The 22500-nt window shown below is 47.3% G+C and overlaps 1 protein-coding gene across 1 annotated transcript in view; it reads right to left on the bottom strand.

Annotated features, from left to right (window-relative positions):
* nme7 (NME/NM23 family member 7) overlaps positions 1-22500 on the bottom strand; it is a 115446-nt gene that overhangs the window by 27886 nt on the left and 65060 nt on the right. Inside the window, exons 9-10 of the mRNA XM_064952846.1 lie at positions 3613-3681; positions 1043-1144 (exon numbers count right to left, since the gene is read on the bottom strand). Coding sequence (XP_064808918.1) covers positions 1043-1144; positions 3613-3681 — 171 coding nt within the window. The remainder of the gene's footprint in view (positions 1-1042; positions 1145-3612; positions 3682-22500) is intronic.

The raw sequence follows: 22500 nt of genomic DNA, 5'->3' as shown, positions 1-22500 counted from the left end.
AGACATTGATAGGTACATGATATCAGATTGATGGGTTTTTTGTTTTCAAATAACTCCCAGTGATTTTATTGTTTGATATTATAATAATAACAATAATAACAATAGACTAAACAAGACAAAGAGAGGTGTGGGCTCAAAGAAGGTAAAGAGTGTGATGTATCAGAGGGGAGGGTTGGGATTTGGATATGAACCCGGTTAGGGTAGGGGTCAGGGTCAGGGTCAGATGCTGCTCAATATTGTGAAGCCAATGCTAACTATCTGCTAACATGCTAGTTAGAGGTAGCCAATGCTAACTATCGTTAGTGCAATGACTGGAAGTCTGTGGGTATCTGCTAACATGCTAGTTAGAGGTAGCCAATGCTAACTATCGTTAGTGCAATGACTGGAAGTCTGTGGATATCTGCTAACATGCTAGTTAGAGGTAGCCAATGCTAACTATCGTTAGTGCAATGACTGGAAGTCTGTGGATATCTGCTAACATGCTAGTTAGAGGTAGCCAATGCTAACTATCGTTAGTGCAATGACTGGAAGTCTGTGGATATCTGCTAACATGCTAGTTAGAGGTAGCCAATGCTAACTATCGTTAGTGCAATGACTGGAAGTCTGTGGATATCTGCTAACATGCTAGTTAGAGGTAGCCAATGCTAACTATCGTTAGTGCAATGACTGGAAACTAAACTCTGTGGATATCTGCTAACATGCTAGTTAGAGGTAGCCAATGCTAACTATCGTTAGTGCAATGACTGGAAGTCTGTGGATATCTGCTAACATGCTAGTTAGAGGTAGCCAATGCTAACTATCGTTAGTGCAATGACTGGAAGTCTGTGGATATCTGCTAACATGCTAGTTAGAGGTAGCCAATGCTAACTATCGTTAGTGCAATGACTGGAAGTCTGTGGGTATCTGCTAACATGCTAGTTAGAGGTAGCCAATGCTAACTAGAGGTGCTAAATACTTGATGTGTATCCCCTGTTGAGTTACACGTGTAAAGCACAGGGAGCAGATGGGCCAGAACATGTGGATGATGTGAAAAATAACTCACTGGATCAGCTGGTCCACAGAACTCCCTGAAGGTCTTCGGGGCGTCAGTCCCTCTGATCTCCAGGGCCATGCAGGGTCCAGAACATAGCTCTGCCACCATGTTCTGTAGAAAGACTCACAACAGTTAGCTTAGCTGCATTGGAGTACATTGACTTCCATAGTTTTTTTAATGATAAAATGCTAATATTAGTGGTTGGTGGCAATGGCTTGGTATTGGCCATATATAGTCTTCTTTTGAGCCACACAACCAAAGCCGGTAAGGAGGCAAAAATACATTTACTAAATAAATGAAAGTGAAAATAAATCAATTAAATAAAACCAAAAAGTAACAACAAAATTACATAATAATAACGAGGCTATATACAGGGGATACCGGTACCGAGTCAATGTGCAGGGGTACAGTTTAGTTGAGGTGATTTGCATAGACAATAAACAGCAAGTAGTAGCAGTGTAAAAACAAAGGTATAAAGGTGAACAGGTAAAATGGTGCTGGAAGGAATGGTGCCAGAGAGAATGGTGCCAGAGGAAATGGTGACGGAGAGAATGGTGCCGGAGAGAATGGTGCCGGAGAGAATGGTGCCTATTCCCTATGGGCACTGGTCAAATGTAGTCACCGAATAGGGACCAGGGTGGGACATGTACTTTCTGGTCCACCAGCAACATTCTTTGGATTTGTTAAAATGAACTGCTCTGTGTGACCATCTGCCAATGTGGCTGATGAGAATAGACCTTCTACCAGCCGATGTCTAAATCTACCAGCATTTAGGAACAGAGATCAGATCAGAGCAGTCTAAATGGTGATGTGTTTGGTTTCCAAGGCAATCTGCTTCTAGGAACAGAGATCAGATCAGAGCAGTCTAAATGGTGATGTGTTTGGTTTCCAAGGCAATCTGCTTCTAGTCTAAATGGTGATGTGTTTGGTTTCCAAGGCAACAGAGATCAGATCAGAGCAGTCTAAATGGTGATGTGTTTGGTTTCCAAGGCAATCTGCTTCTAGGAACAGAGATCAGATCAGAGCAGTCTAAATGGTGATGTGTTTGGTTTCCAAGGCAATCTGCTTCTAGGAACAGAGATCAGATCAGAGCAGTCTAAATGGTGATGTGTTTGGTTTCCAAGGCAATCTGCTTCTAGGAACAGAGATCAGATCAGAGCAGTCTAAATGGTGATGTGTTTGGTTTCCAAGGCAATCTGCTTCTAGGAACAGAGATCAGATCAGAGCAGTCTAAATGGTGATGTGTTTGGTTTCCAAGGCAATCTGCTTCTAGGAACAGAGATCAGATCAGAGCAGTCAAATGGTGATGTGTTTGGTTTCCAAGGCAATCTGCTTCGCAGAGATCAGATCAGAGCAGTCTAAATGGTGATGTGTTTGGTTTCCAAGGCACTGCTTCTAGAAACAGAGATCAGATCAGAGCAGTCTAAATGGTGATGTGTTTGGTTTCCAAGGCAATCTGCTTCTAGGAACAGAGATCAGATCAGAGCAGTCTAAATGGTGATGTGTTTGGTTTCCAAGGCAATCTGCTTCTAGGAACAGAGATCAGATCAGAGCAGTCTAAATGGTGATGTGTTTGGTTTCCAAGGCAATCTGCTTCTAGGAACAGAGATCAGATCAGAGCAGTCTAAATGGTGATGTGTTTGGTTTCCAAGGCAATCTGCTTCTAGGAACAGAGATCAGATCAGAGCAGTCTAAATGGTGATGTGTTTGGTTTCCAAGGCAATCTGCTTCTAGGAACAGAGATCAGATCAGAGCAGTCTAAATGGTGATGTGTTTGGTTTCCAAGGCAATCTGCTTCTAGGAACAGAGATCAGATCAGAGCAGTCTAAATGGTGATGTGTTTGGTTTCCAAGGCAATCTGCTTCAGAGCAGTCTAAATGGAACAGAGATCAGATCAGAGCAGTCTAAATGGTGATGTGTTTGGTTTCCAAGGCAATCTGCTTCTAGGAACAGAGATCAGATCAGAGCAGTCTAAATGGTGATGTGTTTGGTTTCCAAGGCAATCTGCTTCTAGGAACAGAGATCAGATCAGAGCAGTCTAAATGGTGATGTGTTTGGTTTCCAAGGCAATCTGCTTCTAGGAACAGAGAGAGCAGTCAAATGGTGATGTGTTTGGTTTCAAGAGCAGGAACAGAGATCAGATCAGAGCAGTCTAAATGGTGATGTGTTTGGTTTCCAAGGCAACGGACAAGGTCCCCTACCCTCAACACCTCTGGTAACAGACGGACTTCCAGGGGGAGAATGGCTCTTTTATAGGCGATTGGGAAGGATACATATATATATGATACAAAGACAAATGTCTACCAGAGCTAAGGTATATCTATTCCCTGTATAACTACCATGTATCAGTGAGTAAAACAAACAGCATCTAAGATAAAAAAAAGACATTGCCTCAGCATGTGGTATACTAGAATATGGCTGTTAGCATTCAGGGCAAGAACCACCCAGTTTATACTAGAATATAAATGCCTGTGTGCTTGTGCAAAGGTGTGAGTGCCTTCACGCAGTGGTATGAATAAATTAGCATATTTACATAGTTTACAAACTGTGTTGAAATGTCAAAATATTCCCATACTCACAGGGTACTCGGTCACAACCCCTTTGTAGACTTCCAGGAATTCCTCTGCATTGGCCCGGTCCATGTTAAACTGTGAGGAGACAAGAGAAACTGGAATCAGAAACTGACTGCAACTCAAACATGTACAAAAAAACGGACTTCATTTGAGTTGAAGTGAAACGTAGAAAATGTGTCACTTTTGAAATGATCTGTGTGAATGTGGAGCGTAGATATGGAAATGTTTAGATGGTTAAATGAGTTCCGACCGAGGAGGATCTTGATCTGGAGAGGACATTTTGTGTCAGTGTTTCTTACAGCCACACCAATTCCTACTTAGAAAGGTCTAGAACTCCCTGCCCCTCTCAGCGCCACATGTACTAAACCAGATGGTTGACAACGGGTCACATGAGAACACTGACCACCAGCATCAGACCACTGTTCATTCGGTCTGGTTTACAGTACCATTAGGGCTGCGGGGGACTTGGAATCTGAGGGTACGGTAATTGGCCAGGCCAATGTACACGATCACCGGCATTTTTGTCGTCGTTGTTAAATATATCATCTTTTTTTTAAATGGTTTTTTAAATTATTTATACAGATCCTATTTTCATTGCGCAAAACCATTCAAACAAAGTCAGGTGTGTTTTCTGTCATTTTTCTCAGAAATATTTGCATCACATCGCATAATATGCTGTTGCAGACATTCAATGGCAGTGGCGTTGACGCATGTTCTTCAAAGAGAGGACGGCGTAATGTGTGTAGTAGACCTGTTGTAATGTAATGTAGCCTAATCTACTGAAAACAGGCTTTTTACCAGATTACTACACCTGTTGTATTCAGCATTTCACTGTGAGTGAAATGCTGAATACACCAGGTGTAGTAGACTTCACAGTGAAATGCTGAATACAACAGGTGTAGTAGACTTCACAGTGAAATGCTGAATACAACAGGTGTAGTAGACCTCACAGTGAAATGCTGAATACAACAGGTGTAGTAGACCTCACAGTGAAATGCTGAATACAACAGGTGTAGTAGACCTCACAGTGAAATGCTGAATACAACAGGTGTAGTAGACCTCACAGTGAAATGCTGAATACAACAGGTGTAGTAGACCTCACAGTGAAATGCTGAATACAACAGGTGTAGTAGACCTTACAGTGAAATGCTGAATACAACAGGTGTAGTAGACCTCACAGTGAAATGCTGAATACAACAGGTGTAGTAGACCTCACAGTGAAATGCTGAATACAACAGGTGTAGTAGACCTCACAGTGAAATGCTGAATACAACAGGTGTAGTAGACCTTACAGTGAAATGCTGAATACACCAGGTGTAGTAGACCTCACAGTGAAATGCTGAATACAACAGGTGTAGGAGACCTCACAGTGAAATGCTGAATACAACAGGTGTAGTAGACCTTACAGTGAAATGCTGAATACAACAGGTGTAGTAGACCTTACAGTGAAATGCTGACTACAACAGGTGTAGTAGACCTCACAGTGAAATGCTGAATACAACAGGTGTAGTAGACCTCACAGTGAAATGCTGAATACAACAGGTGTAGTAGACCTCACAGTGAAATGCTGAATACAACAGGTGTAGTAGACCTCACAGTGAAATGCTGAATACAACAGGTGTAGTAGACCTCACAGTGAAATGCTGAATACACCAGGTGTAGTAGACCTCACAGTGAAATGCTGAATACACCAGGTGTAGTAGACCTCACAGTGAAATGTTGAATACAACAGGTGTAGTAGACCTCACAGTGAAATGCTGAATACACCAGGTGTAGTAGACCTCACAGTGAAATGCTGAATACAACAGGTGTAGTAGACCTCACAGTGAAATGCTGAATACAACAGGTGTAGTAGACCTCACAGTGAAATGCTGAATACACCAGGTGTAGTAGACCTCACAGTGAAATGCTGAATACAACAGGTGTAGTAGACCTCACAGTGAAATGCTGAATACAACAGGTGTAGGTAGACCTCACAGTGAAATGCTGAATACAACAGGTGTAGTAGACCTCACAGTGAAATGCTGAATACAACAGGTGTAGTAGACCTCACAGTGAAATGCTGAATACAACAGGTGTAGTAGACCTCACAGTGAAATGCTGAATACAACAGGTGTAGTAGACCTCACAGTGAAATGCTGAATACACCAGGTGTAGTAGACCTCACAGTGAAATGCTGAATACAACAGGTGTAGTAGACCTCACAGTGAAATGCTGAATACAACAGGTGTAGTAGACCTCACAGTGAAATGCTGAATACAACAGGTGTAGTAGACCTTACAGTGAAATGCTGAATACAACAGGTGTAGTAGACCTCACAGTGAAATGCTGAATACAACAGGTGTAGTAGACCTCACAGTGAAATGCTGAATACAACAGGTGTAGTAGACCTCACAGTGAAATGCTGAATACACCAGGTGTAGTAGACCTCACAGTGAAATGCTGATTACAACAGGTGTAGTAGACCTCACAGTGAAATGCTGATTACAACAGGTGTAGTAGACCTCACAGTGAAATGCTGAATACAACAGGTGTAGTAGACCTTACAGTGAAATGCTGAATACAACAGGTGTAGTAGACCTCACAGTGAAATGCTGAATACAACAGGTGTAGTAGACCTTACAGTGAAATGCTGAATACAACAGGTGTAGTAGACCTCACAGTGAAATGCTGAATACAACAGGTGTAGTAGACCTCACAGTGAAATGCTGAATACAACAGGTGTAGTAGACCTCACAGTGAAATGCTGAATACAACAGGTGTAGTAGACCTCACAGTGAAATGATGAATACAACAGGTGTAGTAGACCTCACAGTGAAATGCTGAATACAACAGGTGTAGTAGACCTCACAGTGAAATGCTGAATACAACAGGTGTAGTAGACCTCACAGTGAAATGCTGAATACAACAGGTGTAGTAGACCTCACAGTGAAATGCTGAATACAACAGGTGTAGTAGACCTCACAGTGAAATGATGAATACAACAGGTGTAGTAGACCTCACAGTGAAATGCTGAATACAACAGGTGTAGTAGACCTCACAGTGAAATGCTGAATACAACAGGTGTAGTAGACCTCACAGTGAAATGCTGAATACAACAGGTGTAGTAGACCTCACAGTGAAGTGCTGAATACAACAGGTGTAGTAGACCTCACAGTGAAATGCTGAATACACCAGGTGTAGTAGACCTTACAGTGAAATGCTGAATACAACAGGTGTAGTAGACCTCACAGTGAAATGCTGAATACAACAGGTGTAGTAGACCTCACAGTGAAATGCTGAATACAACAGGTGTAGTAGACCTCACAGTGAAATGCTGAATACAACAGGTGTAGTAGACCTCACAGTGAAATGCTGAATACAACAGGTGTAGTAGACCTTACAGTGAAATGCTGAATACAACAGGTGTAGTAGACCTCACAGTGAAATGCTGAATACAACAGGTGTAGTAGACCTTACAGTGAAATGCTGAATACAACAGGTGTAGTAGACCTCACAGTGAAATGCTGAATACAACAGGTGTAGTAGACCTCACAGTGAAATGCTGAATACAACAGGTGTAGTAGACCTCACAGTGAAATGCTGAATACAACAGGTGTAGTAGACCTCACAGTGAAATGATGAATACAACAGGTGTAGTAGACCTCACAGTGAAATGCTGAATACAACAGGTGTAGTAGACCTCACAGTGAAATGCTGAATACAACAGGTGTAGTAGACCTCACAGTGAAATGCTGAATACAACAGGTGTAGTAGACCTCACAGTGAAATGCTGAATACAACAGGTGTAGTAGACCTCACAGTGAAATGCTGAATACAACAGGTGTAGTAGACCTCACAGTGAAATGCTGAATACAACAGGTGTAGTAGACCTCACAGTGAAATGCTGAATACAACAGGTGTAGTAGACCTCACAGTGAAATGCTGAATACAACAGGTGTAGTAGACCTCACAGTGAAATGCTGAATACAACAGGTGTAGTAGACCTCACAGTGAAATGCTGAATACAACAGGTGTAGTAGACCTCACAGTGAAATGATGAATACAACAGGTGTAGTAGACCTCACAGTGAAATGCTGAATACAACAGGTGTAGTAGACCTCACAGTGAAATGCTGAATACAACAGGTGTAGTAGACCTCACAGTGAAATGCTGAATACAACAGGTGTAGTAGACCTCACAGTGAAGTGCTGAATACAACAGGTGTAGTAGACCTCACAGTGAAATGCTGAATACACCAGGTGTAGTAGACCTTACAGTGAAATGCTGAATACAACAGGTGTAGTAGACCTCACAGTGAAATGCTGAATACAACAGGTGTAGTAGACCTCACAGTGAAATGCTGAATACAACAGGTGTAGTAGACCTCACAGTGAAATGCTGAATACAACAGGTGTAGTAGACCTCACAGTGAAATGCTGAATACAACAGGTGTAGTAGACCTTACAGTGAAATGCTGAATACAACAGGTGTAGTAGACCTCACAGTGAAATGCTGAATACAACAGGTGTAGTAGACCTCACAGTGAAATGCTGAATACACCAGGTGTAGTAGACCTCACAGTGAAGTGCTGAATACAACAGGTGTAGTAGACCTCACAGTGAAATGCTGAATACAACAGGTGTAGTAGACCTCACAGTGAAGTGCTGAATACAACAGGTGTAGTAGACCTCACAGTGAAATGCTGAATACACCACTGTCAAAAAGAGAGAAGACACCTGGGCCATTTTATGCGACAGATTTAATGGATCGACAGATTAAAGAGAAGAGGGACCCAAATCAGATGAAAGCGGGATGGATTTTTCTTTACAGCGAAAGTCAAAAAGGATGCGGCATTGAAGGGGGCTATTTCAGATCAGAGGGGGGCCTCCATCCAAGGGATTTCATGATCCTCTCTCCCAGAAGATATTCAAGATGATTCCCCAGTGGAGGGGCTATTTCAGACCGGGGGGGGCTCCGTCCAAGGGAATTCATGATCCTCTCTCCCAGAAGATATTCAAGATGATTCCCCAGTGGAGGGGGCTATTTCAGACCGGGGGCTCCGTCCAAGGGAATTCATGATCCTCTCTCCCAGAAGATATTCAAGATGATTCCCCAGTGGAGGGGCTATTTCAGACCGGGGGGGCTCCGTCCAAGGGATTTCATGATCCTCTCTCCCAGAAGATATTCGAGATGATTCCCCAGTGGAGGGGGCTATTTCAGACCGGGGGGGGCTCCGTCCAAGGGATTTCATGATCCTCTCTTCCAGAGGATATTCGAGATGATTCCCCAGTGGAGGGGCTATTTCAGACCAGGGGGGGGCCTCCGTCCAAGGGATTTCATGATCCTCTCTCCCAGAAGATATTCGAGATGATTCCCCAGTGGAGGGGGCTATTTCAGACCAGGGGGGGGCCTCCGTCCAAGGAATTTCATGATCCTCTCTCCCAGTGGATATGGCCCCTTTTCCATAACCCCTATGATGACGACGGTCAACTCAACCCACTAATATTTAGTAAGAATAAATAACAGGTAAAACTGACGTGCAACTTCACTACAATGTTACCGTTATCAGGCCCTTTACAGCATGTTACATGACATCATCATTCGTATGAAGGCTGGACATAACATAAGCCCCAATTCAATTGGAGTACAAAATAGCCTACGAATAATGAGTTAATTATCATAAAACTCAACAGGATTCAACCTGTCTCTAATTGTTCTCTGAGGAGCTCGTTTTGGTCTCTGCACAGTAGATATGCTGTCCATTTTATCAGTTCAACCACCTCAAATGGCAGTTTAGAATTAATCTCCCAATCTAAATTATTTTTTATTAATTATTATTCATTGAGAAATATTTTTAAAATTAATCTGGGTTTAAAGTGAAAACTAAATTTAGATTAGAGGAAGGATTTAATTTAACTGGGATTAATTTAAAAATAGGTTTTACATTTGGTGCAACAAGATTAGTAGATAAACCTTGATTTAATCTTGTTTAAGAGTTAATCACTGTTGTGCAACCCACCCATAGAGTTCATTTCCTTTAAGTTTTACTTACGTGCGTTATTGCAAACAGGATGAATGTTTGGGAATATTTATATTCTGTACAGGTTTCCTTCTTTTCACTCTGTCATTTAGGTTAGTATTGTGGAGTAACTACAACGTTGATCCATCCTCAGTTTTCTCCCATCACAGCCATTAAACTATGTACCCGTTTTAAAGTCACTATTGGCCTCATGGTAAAATCCCTGAGCCGTTTCCTTCCTCTCCGGCAACTGAGTTAGGAGGAAACACCTGTATCTTTGTAGTGACTGGGTGTATAGATACACCATCCAAAATGTAATTAATACATTCACCATGCTCTAAGGGGTATTCAATTTTTATATTTACCCATCTACCAATAGGTCCCTTTCTTTGCAAGGCATTGGAAAACTTCCCTGGACTCACTGCTCAACTTGAGGGACCTTACAGATCATTGTACTGTATTTATACTCCGGACTAAGACATTGCTCGTCCTAATATTTCTTAACTGCATTATTTTACTTTAGATTTGTGTGTATTGTTGTGAATTGTTAGATATTACTGCGCTGTTGGAGCTAGAAACACTACAGCATTTCACTACACCCGCAATAACATCTGCTAAATATGTCAATGTGACCAATAACATCTGCTAAATATGTGTATGTGACCAATAACATCTGCTAGATATGTCTATGTGATCAATAACATCTGTTAAATATGTCTATGTGACCAATAACATCTGCTAAATATGTCTATGTGACCAATAACATCTGCTAGATATGTCTATGTGATCAATAACATCTGCTAACCATGTGTATGTGACCAATAACATCTGCTAAATATGTCTATGTGACCAATAACATCTGCTAACCATGTGTATGTGACCAATAACATCTGCTAGATATGTCTATGTGACCAATAACATCTGCTAAATATGTCTATGTGACAAATAACATCTGCTAAATATGTGTATGTGACCAATAACATCTGCTAAATATGTCTATGTGACCAATAACATCTGCTAAATATGTGTATGTGACCAATAACATCTGCTAAATATGTCTATGTGACCAATAACATCTGCTAAATATGTCTATGTGACAAATAACATCTGCTAAATATGTCTATGTGACCAATAACATCTGCTAAATATGTCTATGTGACCAACAACATCTGCTAAATATGTGTACGTGACCAATAACATCTGCTAAATATGTGTACGTGACCAACAACATCTGCTAAATATGTGTACGTGACCAATAACATCTGCTAAATATGTGTACGTGACCAATAACATCTGCTAAATATGTGTACGTGACCAATAACATCTGCTAAATGTGTCAATGTGACCAATAACATCTGCTAACCATGTGTATGTGACCAATAACATCTGCTAACCATGTGTATGTGACCAATAACATCTGCTAACCATGTGTATGTGACCAATAACATCTGCTAACCATGTGTATGTGACCAATAACATCTGCTAACCATGTGTATGTGACCATTAACATCTGCTAAGCATGTGTATGTGACCAATAACATCTGCTAGATATGTGTACGTGACCATTAACATCTGCTAACCATGTGTATGTGACCAATAACATCCGCTAACCATATGTATGTGACCATTAACATCTGCTAACCATGTGTATGTGACCAATAACATCTGCTAGATATGTGTACGTGACCAATAACATTTGATATCTGCCAGGACCGGGCCTGATGGATTAGTCTCCAGATTAAGACAAGATTCCGTATCAAATGATACCCTGCCAGGTTGGCACATGGTCTGTTTGACACAGCATCACTGTCCTTAGAGACAGAACAACCTTGTCCACTGCTGTTGAATAATGCATGAATAGTCAGGCACATACAACCTTTTTTTTAAAGAATACTGATTTATTTATTTACTAGTGCCAGTCTATAGCACTCTACACCTCTAGCAGATAGCTGCTCCAGCATCACTCTACACCTCTAGCAGATAGCTGCTCCAGCATCACTCTACACCTCTAGCAGATAGCTGCTCCAGCATCGCTCTACACCTCTAGCAGATAGCTGCTCCAGCATCGCTCTACACCTCTAGCAGATAGCTGCTCCAGCATCGCTCTACACCTCTAGCAGATAGCTGCTCCATCATCACTCTACACCTCTAGCAGATAGCTGCTCCAGCATCGCTCTACACCTCTAGCAGATAGCTGCTCCAGCATCGCTCTACACCTCTAGCAGATAGCTGCTCCAGCATCACTCTACACCTCTCCACATCTAGCAGATAGCTGCTCCATCATCACTCTACACCTCTAGCAGATAGCTGCTCCAGCATCGCTCTACACCTCTAGCAGATAGCTGCTCCAGCATCGCTCTACACCTCTAGCAGATAGCTGCTCCAGCATCGCTCTACACCTCTAGCAGATAGCTGCTCCAGCATCGCTCTACACCTCTAGCAGATAGCTGCTCCATCATCACTCTACACCTCTAGCAGATAGCTGCTACATCATCACTCTGCACCTCTAGCAGATAGCTGCTACATCATCACTCTACACCTCTCCACATCTAGCAGATAGCTGCTCCATCATCACTCTACACCTCTAGCAGATAGCTGCTCCAGCATCGCTCTACACCTCTCCACATCTAGCAGATAGCTGCTCCAGTATCACTCTACACCTCTAGCAGATAGCTGCTCCAGCATCGCTCTACACTTCTAGCAGATAGCTGCTCCATCATCACTCTACACCTCTAGCAGATAGCTGCATCATTATCACTCTACACATCTAGCAGATAGCTGCATCATTATCACTCTACACATCTAGCAGATAGCTGCATCATTATCACTCTACACCTCTAGCAGATAGCTGCTCCAGCATCGCTCTACACCTCTAGCAGGTAGCTGCTCCAGCATCACTCTACACCTCTAGCAGGTAGCTGCTCCAGCATCACTCTACACCTCTACACATCTAGCAGATAGCTGCTACCGCATCACTAAACACCTCGAGCAGATAGCTGCTACATCATCACTCTACACCTCTAGCAGATAGCTGCTACATCATCACTCTACACCTCTAGCAGATAGCTGCTACATCATCACTCTACACCTCTCGCAGATAGCTGCTCCATCATCACTCTACACCTCTACACATCTAGCAGATATCTGCTGGAGCATCAGAGAAAGTTGGAAAGAGGAGGAGATGTAAAATGTTTAATAGACAGACCAAGTTAGCAAAACAATTGCTTTTAATCATTAAGTAAATACTCCTGCTGTTCAGTAAAGTTTATACATATTAAAATAAAATGTATAAAAATATCAGAACATCCTAAAATGAATGTAGACCTATTTAAACAGCTGTGACTGTTATTTTATTAATTCATAACAGTCAGTTATATAGTTATTAAACTACCGTCACAGTAACACAGTACAACGCAATGCTTCAGCTCTATGTGTGATTAGAGACACAAAACCATAAGTGATCCACTGTGCCCCTGCTTGCCCCAGGGTCATCACTGTCCATCACTCTCTCCCTACTGTGCCCCTGCCTGCCCCAGGGTCATCACTGTCCATCACTCTCTCCCTACTGTGCCCCTGCCTGCCCCAGGGTCATCACTGTCCATCACTCTCTCCCTACTGTGCCCCTGCTTGCCCCAGGGTCATCACTGTCCATCACTCTCTCCCTACTGTGCCCCTGCCTGCCCCAGGGTCATCACTGTCCATCACTCTCTCCCTACTGTGCCCCTGCCTGCCCCAGGGTCATCACTGTCCATCACTCTCTCCCTACTGTGCCCCTGCCTGCCCCAGGGTCATCACTGTCCATCACTCTCTCCCTACTGTGCCCCTGCCTGCCCCAGGGTCATCACTGTCCATCACTCTCTCCCTACTGTGCCCCTGCCTGCCCCAGGGTCAACACTGTCCATCACTCTCTCCCTACTGTGCCCCTGCCTGCCCCAGGGTCAACACTGTCCATCACTCTCTCCCTACCGTGCCCCTGCCTGCCACTGTCCATCACTCTCTCCCTACTGTGCCCCTGCCTGCCCCAGGGTCAACACTGTCCATCACTTTCTCCCAACTGTGCCCCTGCCTGCCCCAGGGTCATCACTCTCTCCCTACTCTGCCCCTGCCTGCCCCAGGGTCAACACTGTCCATCACTCTCTCCCTACTGTGCCCCTGCCTGCCCCAGGGTCATCACTGTCCATCACTCTCTCCCTACTGTGCCCCTGCCTGCCCCAGGGTCAACACTGTCCATCACTCTCTCCCTACCGTGCCCCTGCCTGCCCCAGGGTCAACACTGTCCATCACTCTCTCCCTACTGTGCCCCTGCCTGCCCCAGGGTCATCACTGTCCATCACTCTCTCCCTACTGTGCCCCTGCCTGCCCCAGGGTCATCACTGTCCATCACTCTCTCCCTACTGTGCCCCTGCCTGCCCCAGGGTCATCACTGTCCATCACTCTCTCCCTACCGTGCCCCTGCCTGCCCCAGGGTCATCACTGTCCATCACTCTCTCCCTACCGTGCCCCTGCCTGCCACTGTCCATCACTCTCTCCCTACCGTGCCCCTGCCTGCCCCAGGGTCATCACTGTCCATCACTCTCTCCCTACTGTGCCCCTGCCTGCCCCAGGGTCAACACTGTCCATCACTCTCTCCCTACCGTGCCCCTGCCTGCCCCAGGGTCAACACTGTCCATCACTCTCTCCCTACTGTGCCCCTGCCTGCCCCAGGGTCATCACTGTCCATCACTTTCTCCCTACTGTGCCCCTGCCTGCCCCAGGGTCAACACTGTCCATCACTCTCTCCCTACTGTGCCCCTGCCTGCCCCAGGGTCATCACTGTCCATCACTTTCTCCCTACTGTGCCCCTGCTTGCCCCAGGGTCAACACTGTCCATCACTCTCTCCCTACTGTGCCCCTGCTTGCCCCAGGGTCATCACTGTCCATCACTCTCTCCCTACTGTGCCCCTGCCTGCCCCAGGGTCATCACTGTCCATCACTCTCTCCCTACTGTGCCCCTGCCTGCCCCAGGGTCAACACTGTCCATTACTTTCTCCCTACTGTGCCCCTGCCTGCCCCAGGGTCATCACTGTCCATCACTCTCTCCCTACTGTGCCCCTGCCTGCCCCAGGGTCATCACTGTCCATCACTCTCTCCCTACTGTGCCCCTGTCTGCCACTGTCCATCACTCTCTCCCTACTGTGCCCCTGCCTGCCCCAGGGTCAACACTGTCCATCACTCTCTCCCTACTGTGCCCCTGCCTGCCCCAGGGTCATCACTGTCCATCACTCTCTCCCTACTGTGCCCCTGCCTGCCCCAGGGTCATCACTGTCCATCACTCTCTCCCTACTGTGCCCCTGCCTGCCCCAGGGTCATCACTGTCCATCACTCTCTCCCTACTGTGCCCCTGCCTGCCCCAGGGTCAACACTGTCCATCACTCTCTCCCTACCGTGCCCCTGCCTGCCCCAGGGTCATCACTGTCCATCACTCTCTCCCTACTGTGCCTCTGCCTGCCCCAGGGTCAACACTGTCCATCACTCTCTCCCTACTGTGCCTCTGTCTGCCCCAGGGTCAACACTGTCCATCACTCTCTCCCTACTGTGCCCCTGCCTGCCCCAGGGTCAACACTGTCCATCACTCTCTCCCTACTGTGCCCCTGCCTGCCCCAGGGTCAACACTGTCCATCACTCTCTCCCTACTGTGCCCCTGCCTGCCCCAGGGTCAACACTGTCCATCACTCTCTCCCTACTGTGCCCCTGCCTGCCCCAGGGTCATCACTGTCCATCACTCTCTCCCTACTGTGCCCCTGCCTGCCCCAGGGTCATCACTGTCCATCACTCTCTCCCTACTGTGCCCCTGCCTGCCCCAGGGTCAACACTGTCCATCACTCTCTCCCTACTGTGCCCCTGCCTGCCCCAGGGTCAACACTGTCCATCACTCTCTCCCTACTGTGCCCCTGCCTGCCCCAGGGTCAACACTGTCCATCACTCTCTCCCTACTGTGCCCCTGCCTGCCCCAGGGTCATCACTGTCCATCACTCTCTCCCTACTGTGCCCCTGCCTGCCCCAGGGTCAACACTGTCCATCACTCTCTCCCTACTGTGCCCCTGCCTGCCCCAGGGTCAACACTGTCCATCACTCTCTCCCTACTGTGCCCCTGCCTGCCCCAGGGTCAACACTGTCCATCACTCTCTCCCTACTGTGCCCCTGCCTGCCCCAGGGTCAACACTGTCCATCACTCTCTCCCTACTGTGCCCCTGTCTGCCACTGTCCATCACTCTCTCCCTACTGTGCCCCTGCCTGCCCCAGGGTCATCACTGTCCATCACTCTCTCCCTACTGTGCCCCTGCCTGCCCCAGGGTCAACACTGTCCATCACTCTCTCCCTACTGTGCCCCTGCCTGCCCCAGGGTCAACACTGTCCATCACTCTCTCCCTACTGTGCCCCTGCCTGCCCCAGGGTCATCACTGTCCATCACTCTCTCCCTACTGTGCCCCTGCCTGCCCCAGGGTCAACACTGTCCATCACTCTCTCCCTACTGTGCCCCTGCCTGCCCCAGGGTCATCACTGTCCATCACTCTCTCCCTACTGTGCCCCTGCCTGCCCCAGGGTCAACACTGTCCATCACTCTCTCCCTACTGTGCCCCTGCCTGCCCCAGGGTCAACACTGTCCATCACTCTCTCCCTACCGTGCCCCTGCCTGCCCCAGGGTCATCACTGTCCATCACTTTCTCCCTACTGTGCCCCTGCCTGCCCCAGGGTCATCACTGTCCATCACTTTCTCCCTACTGTGCCCCTGCTTGCCCCAGGGTCATCACTGTCCATCACTTTCTCCCTACTGTGCCCCTGCTTGCCCCAGGGTCATCACTGTCCATCACTTTCTCCCTACTGTGCCCCTGCTTGCCCCAGGGTCATCACTGTCCATCACTTTCTCCCTACTGTGCCCCTGCCTGCCCCAGGGTCATCAGAGAGGCGAGGGCAGCCTGGCAGAGACCCCTTCCAGTAGAACAGAGAGGCGAGGGCAGCCTGGCAGAGACCCCTTCCAGTAGAACAGAGAGGCGAGGGCAGCCTGGCAGAGACCCCTTCCAGAAGAACAGAGAGGCGAGGGCAGCCTGGCAGAGACCCCTTCCAGTAGAACAGAGAGGCGAGGGCAGCCTGGCAGAGACCCTTCCAGAAGAACAGAGAGGCGAGGGCAGCCTGGCAGAGACCCCTTCCAGTAGAACAGAGAGGCGAGGGCAGCCTGGCAGAGACCCCTTCCAGTAGAACAGAGAGGCGAGGGCAGCCTGGCAGAGGCCCCTTCCAGAAGAACAGAGAGGCGAGGGCAGCCTGGCAGAGACCCCTTCCAGAAGAACAGAGAGGCGAGGGCAGCCTGGCAGAGGCCCCTTCCAGAAGAACAGAGAGGCGAGGGCAGCCTGGCAGAGACCCCTTCCAGTAGAACAGAGAGGCGAGGGCAGCCTGGCAGAGGCCCCTTCCAGAAGAACAGAGAGGCGAGGGCAGCCTGGCAGAGACCCTTCCAGTAGAACAGAGAGGCGAGGGCAGCCTGGCAGAGGCCCCTTCCAGAAGAACAGAGAGGCGAGGGCAGCCTGGCAGAGACCCCTTCCAGTAGAACAGAGAGGCGAGGGCAGCCTGGCAGAGACCCCTTCCAGTAGAACAGAGAGGCGAGGGCAGCCTGGCAGAGGCCCCTTCCAGAAGAACAGAGAGGCGAGGGCAGCCTGGCAGAGACCCCTTCCAGAAGAACAGAGAGGCGAGGGCAGCCTGGCAGAGACCCCTTCCAGTAGAACAGAGAGGCGAGGGCAGCCTGGCAGAGACCCCTTCCAGTAGAACAGAGAGGCGAGGGCAGCCTGGCAGAGACCCCTTCCAGAAGAACAGAGAGGCAAGGGCAGCCTGGCAGAGACCCCTTCCAGAAGAACAGAGAGGCGAGGGCAGCCTGGCAGAGACCCCTTCCAGAAGAACAGAGAGGCGAGGGCAGCCTGGCAGAGACCCCTTCCAGTAGAACAGAGAGGCGAGGGCAGCCTGGCAGAGACCCCTTCCAGTAGAACAGAGAGGCGAGGGCAGCCTGGCAGAGACCCCTTCCAGTAGAACAGAGAGGCGAGGGCAGCCTGGCAGAGACCCCTTCCAGTAGAACAGAGAGGCGAGGGCAGCCTGGCAGAGACCCCTTCCAGTAGAACAGAGAGGCGAGGGCAGCCTGGCAGAGACCCCTTCCAGTAGAACAGAGAGGCGAGGGCAGCCTGGCAGAGAGCCCTTCCAGTAGAACAGAGAGGCGAGGGCAGCCTGGCAGAGACCCTTCCAGAAGAACAGAGAGGCGAGGGCAGCCTGGCAGAGACCCCTTCCAGAAGAACAGAGAGGCGAGGGCAGCCTGGCAGAGACCCCTTCCAGTAGAACAGAGAGCGAGGGCAGCCTGGCAGAGACCCTTCCAGTAGAACAGAGAGGCGAGGGCAGCCTGGCAGAGACCCCTTCCAGAAGAACAGAGGCGAGGGCAGCCTGGCAGAGACCCCTTCCAGAAGAACAGAGAGGCGAGGGCAGCCTGGCAGAGACCCCTTCCAGAAGAACAGAGAGGCGAGGGCAGCCTGGCAGAGACCCCTTCCAGAAGAACAGAGAGGCGAGGGCAGCCTGGCAGAGACCCCTTCCAGTAGAACAGAGAGGCGAGGGCAGCCTGGCAGAGACCCCTTCCAGAAGAACAGAGAGGCGAGGGCAGCCTGGCAGAGACCCCTTCCAGAAGAACAGAGAGGCGAGGGCAGCCTGGCAGAGACCCCTTCCAGAAGTGTTATGCATGGAAGTTATATTACAGGTCGAAGAAACTTGACAAACTAAGTATAGAATCAATCTTTAGGATGTTTTTATCATAAATGTTCAATAATGTTCCAACCGGAGAATTCCTTTGTCTGTAGAAAAGCACTGGAACGCAGGTCGCTCTCATGTGAAGAACACAAGACCAGGAGGGAACAGACAGGAAAGATAGAAGATGACAACCCCAACCAATGGTCAGTCACATAAACATTCAGTAAAATGGCACAAAAGACCACAACAGCTACAAACTCCAACGAAAAGAACATGAGGGTCCTTAATTTTTACAACTCCAACGATTCATAGTCACTTCCAACGATTCATAGTCACTCCCAACGATTCATAGTCACTGCCAACGATTCATAGTCACTGCCAACGATTCATAGTCACTCCCAACGATTCATAGTCCTTCCAACGATTCATAGTCACTTCCAACGATTCATAGTCACTCCCAACGATTCATAGTCACCGCCAACGATTCATAGTCACTTCCAACGATTCATAGTCACTCCCAACGATTCATAGTCACTCCCAACGATTCATAGTCACTTCCAACGATTCATAGTCACTCCCAACGATTCATAGTCACTTCCCACGATTCATAGTCACTTCCCACGATTCATAGTCACTTCCAACGATTCATAGTCACTCCCAACGATTCATAGTCACTTCCCACGATTCATAGTCACTTCCCACGATTCATAGTCACTTCCAACGATTCATAGTCACCCCCAACGATTCATAGTCACCCCCAACGATTCATAGTCACTCCCAACGATTCATAGTCACTTCCCACGATTCATAGTCACTTCCCACGATTCATAGTCACTTCCAACGATTCATAGTCACTCCCAACGATTCATAGTCACTCCCAACGATTCATAGTCACTTCCCACGATTCATAGTCACTTCCCACGATTCATAGTCACTTCAAACGATTCATAGTCACTCCCAACGATTCATAGTCACTCCCAACGATTCATAGTCACTCCCAACGATTCATAGTCACTCCCAACGATTCATAGTCACTCCCAACGATTCATAGTCACTCCCAACGATTCATAGTCACTCCCAACGATTCATAGTCACTCCCAACGATTCATAGTCACTCCCAACGATTCATAGTCACTTCCAACGATTCATAGTCACTTCCAACGATTCATAGTCACTTCCAACGAAACAGAATTTCACTAATTTCAATCATTTAACCTTGTAGAGTACAGCCATCTTCAACAGCTGTTCTTTAGTACATAATTCTAACAGGTCCTCTGATGGAAAGCGAATGAACTTGTGTACATGAGACACCATAGTCATAAGTAAAGTAAATAATCTTGCTCAACCTCTCTGCTGAGCACATCAGACCACAACCAGAGGAATGACAATCACCCTGAGCACCACAGAAGAGAGATGAGATACGGAGCTTCCCCAAACCTACAATAACTCAACCCTAGTCTTCGTGCAGATTTGCGGTGGGAATTTACGCACTGTAGCCCGCTGGCAAGGGAAAACTCCCCAGCATGCTGGCAAATTCCACCAAGCCACGGATGTGCCCCCGAGACAACTGCTCAGTCCACAGACACCACACAAAAATAACAAACATTTAACCATGCCAAACATGTCCAAAAATGAAACACGTCGCTAAGCCTATCAGGGGTAAAAGGCTATAGCTCCAGGTAGCAAGTTCCACTACCCTACCCAAATCTCCTACCGAGGTACACAGCCGATTTACTCACCTCCTCAGACTGACTTCCCAACAGAAAGCAGAACAAGAGTTCAGGCTAGGCAGGGCCTGGAAACTAACCATTATATTCTCTCCAACACAGCACACAAACCAAGCAACAAAGGCAACCAATACTGGGCCTATCAAACTCAAACACAATATGCAAACCAAACACTGCAAACCAAACACGTACCTCCACGGTCTCCCAAACCAATAGTTCAAAGATCCCGGACGAGCCCCCACTTGTCACGAACCGGCTCAAAGCCCGTAACAAAGGGAGACAACGTGGAGATAAGGAGTAACAAAATATACATTTATTAACTAAAGCAACTAAGGAAAATATACAATGGTGTGTGTAATCAGTAATCAGTAGTGTAAGTGAGTGTTTTGCATGAATGTGATAATGGAGGGTGTTGAAAGGTGCCAATGCAAACAAACAATAGGCCACCAAGAACCACAACACAATCTACAAAGGTGTCTGCATGGAGAGAGTCTCTTCCATGAATGTGGAAGAGGTCTATTTATCCTGGGACACACCTGGCCCAGGTGTTTCCCATGTAGCTGACGACCCTCCCCAACTCCGCCCACCGGCATCCTAATAAGGAAACAAGAACAAAGACAGAATACGGCAGACAGAGTGGGAGGGTCGTCACAACGTGACCAGGACCTGGCTCTCTGCCAGACCACTGACTCAAAGAGCTCTCATTCGGTCCCACTTCACAGTAGAAGCCTGAAACAACATTCTAAAGACAGTTGACATCTAGTGGAAGCCTTAGGAAGTGCAACTTGACCCATATCCCACTGTGTATTCAATAGGGGTGAGTTCAAAAACTACAAACCACAGATTTCCCACTTCCTGTTTGGATTTTTTCTCAGGTTTTTGCCTGCCATATGAGTTATGTTATACTCACAGACATCATTCAAACAGTTTTAGAAACTTCAGAGTGTTTTCTATCCAATACTAATATATTAGCATTTGGGACTGAGGAGGAGGCAGTTTACTCTGGGCATGCTTTTCATCCAAAAGTGAAAATGCTGCCCCCTATCCCAAAGAAGTTAACGGCATCATCATCACACGTGGGTCTAAACAGGTTAACACCATCATCATCATCACCACCCGTGGGTCTAAACAGGTTAACGCCATCATCATCACCACCCGTGGATCAAAACAGGTTAACGCCATCATCATCATCACCCGTGGGTCTAAACAGGTTAACGCCATCATCATCATCACCACCCGTGGATCAAAACAGGTTAACACCATCATCATCATCACCCGTGGGTCTAAACAGGTTAACACCATCATCACCCGTGGGTCTAAACAGGTTAACGCCATCATCACCACCCGTGGGTCTAAACAGGTTAACGCCATCATCACCACCCGTGGGTCTAAACAGGTTAACACCATCATCACCACCCGTGGGTCTAAACAGGTTAACACCATCATCACCCGTGGGTCTAAACAGGTTAACACCATCATCACCCGTGGGTCTAAACAGGTTAACTCCATCATCACCACCCGTGGGTCTAAACAGGTTAACACCATCATCACCACCCGTGGATCAAAACAGGTTAACGCCATCATCACCACCCGTGGGTCTAAACAGGTTAACACCATCATCACCACCCGTGGATCAAAACAGGTTAACACCATCATCACCACCCGTGGATCAAAACAGGTTAACGCCATCATCACCCGTGGGTCTAAACAGGTTAACGCCATCATAACCACCCGTGGATCAAAACAGGTTAACGCCATCATCACCCGTGGGTCTAAACAGGTTAACACCATCATCACCACCCGTGGATCAAAACAGGTTAACACCATCATCATCACCACCCGTGGATCAAAACAGGTTAACACCATCATCATCATCACCTGTGGGTCTAAACAGGTTAACACCATCATCATCATCACCACCCGTGGATCAAAACAGGTTAAGACCATCATCATCATCACCCGTGGGTCTAAACAGGTTAACGCCATCATCACCACCCGTGGATCAAAACAGGTTAACACCATCATCACCCGTGGATCAAAACAGGTTAACACCATCATCACCACCCGTGGGTCTAAACAGGTTAACACCATCATCATCACCCGTGGGTCTAAACAGGTTAACACCATCATCATCACCCGTGGGTCTAAACAGGTTAACGCCATCATCATCACCACCCGTGGATCAAAACAGGTTAACACCATCACCACCACCCGTGGATCAAAACAGGTTAACACCATCATCATCACCACCCGTGGGTCTAAACAGGTTAACACCATCATCACCACCCGTGGATCAAAACAGGTTAACACCATCATCATCATCACCCGTGGGTCTAAACAGGTTAACACCATCATCACCACCCGTGGATCAAAACAGGTTAACACCATCATCACCACCCGTGGGTCTAAACAGGT

The sequence above is a fragment of the Oncorhynchus masou genome, chromosome 31 (genome assembly GCF_036934945.1).
Source record: "Oncorhynchus masou masou isolate Uvic2021 chromosome 31, UVic_Omas_1.1, whole genome shotgun sequence".
Classification (NCBI taxonomy): Eukaryota; Metazoa; Chordata; class Actinopteri; order Salmoniformes; family Salmonidae; genus Oncorhynchus; species Oncorhynchus masou.
Note: the sequence above shows the minus strand (reverse complement) of the source record. Positions and strands in the feature narration are given on the sequence as shown.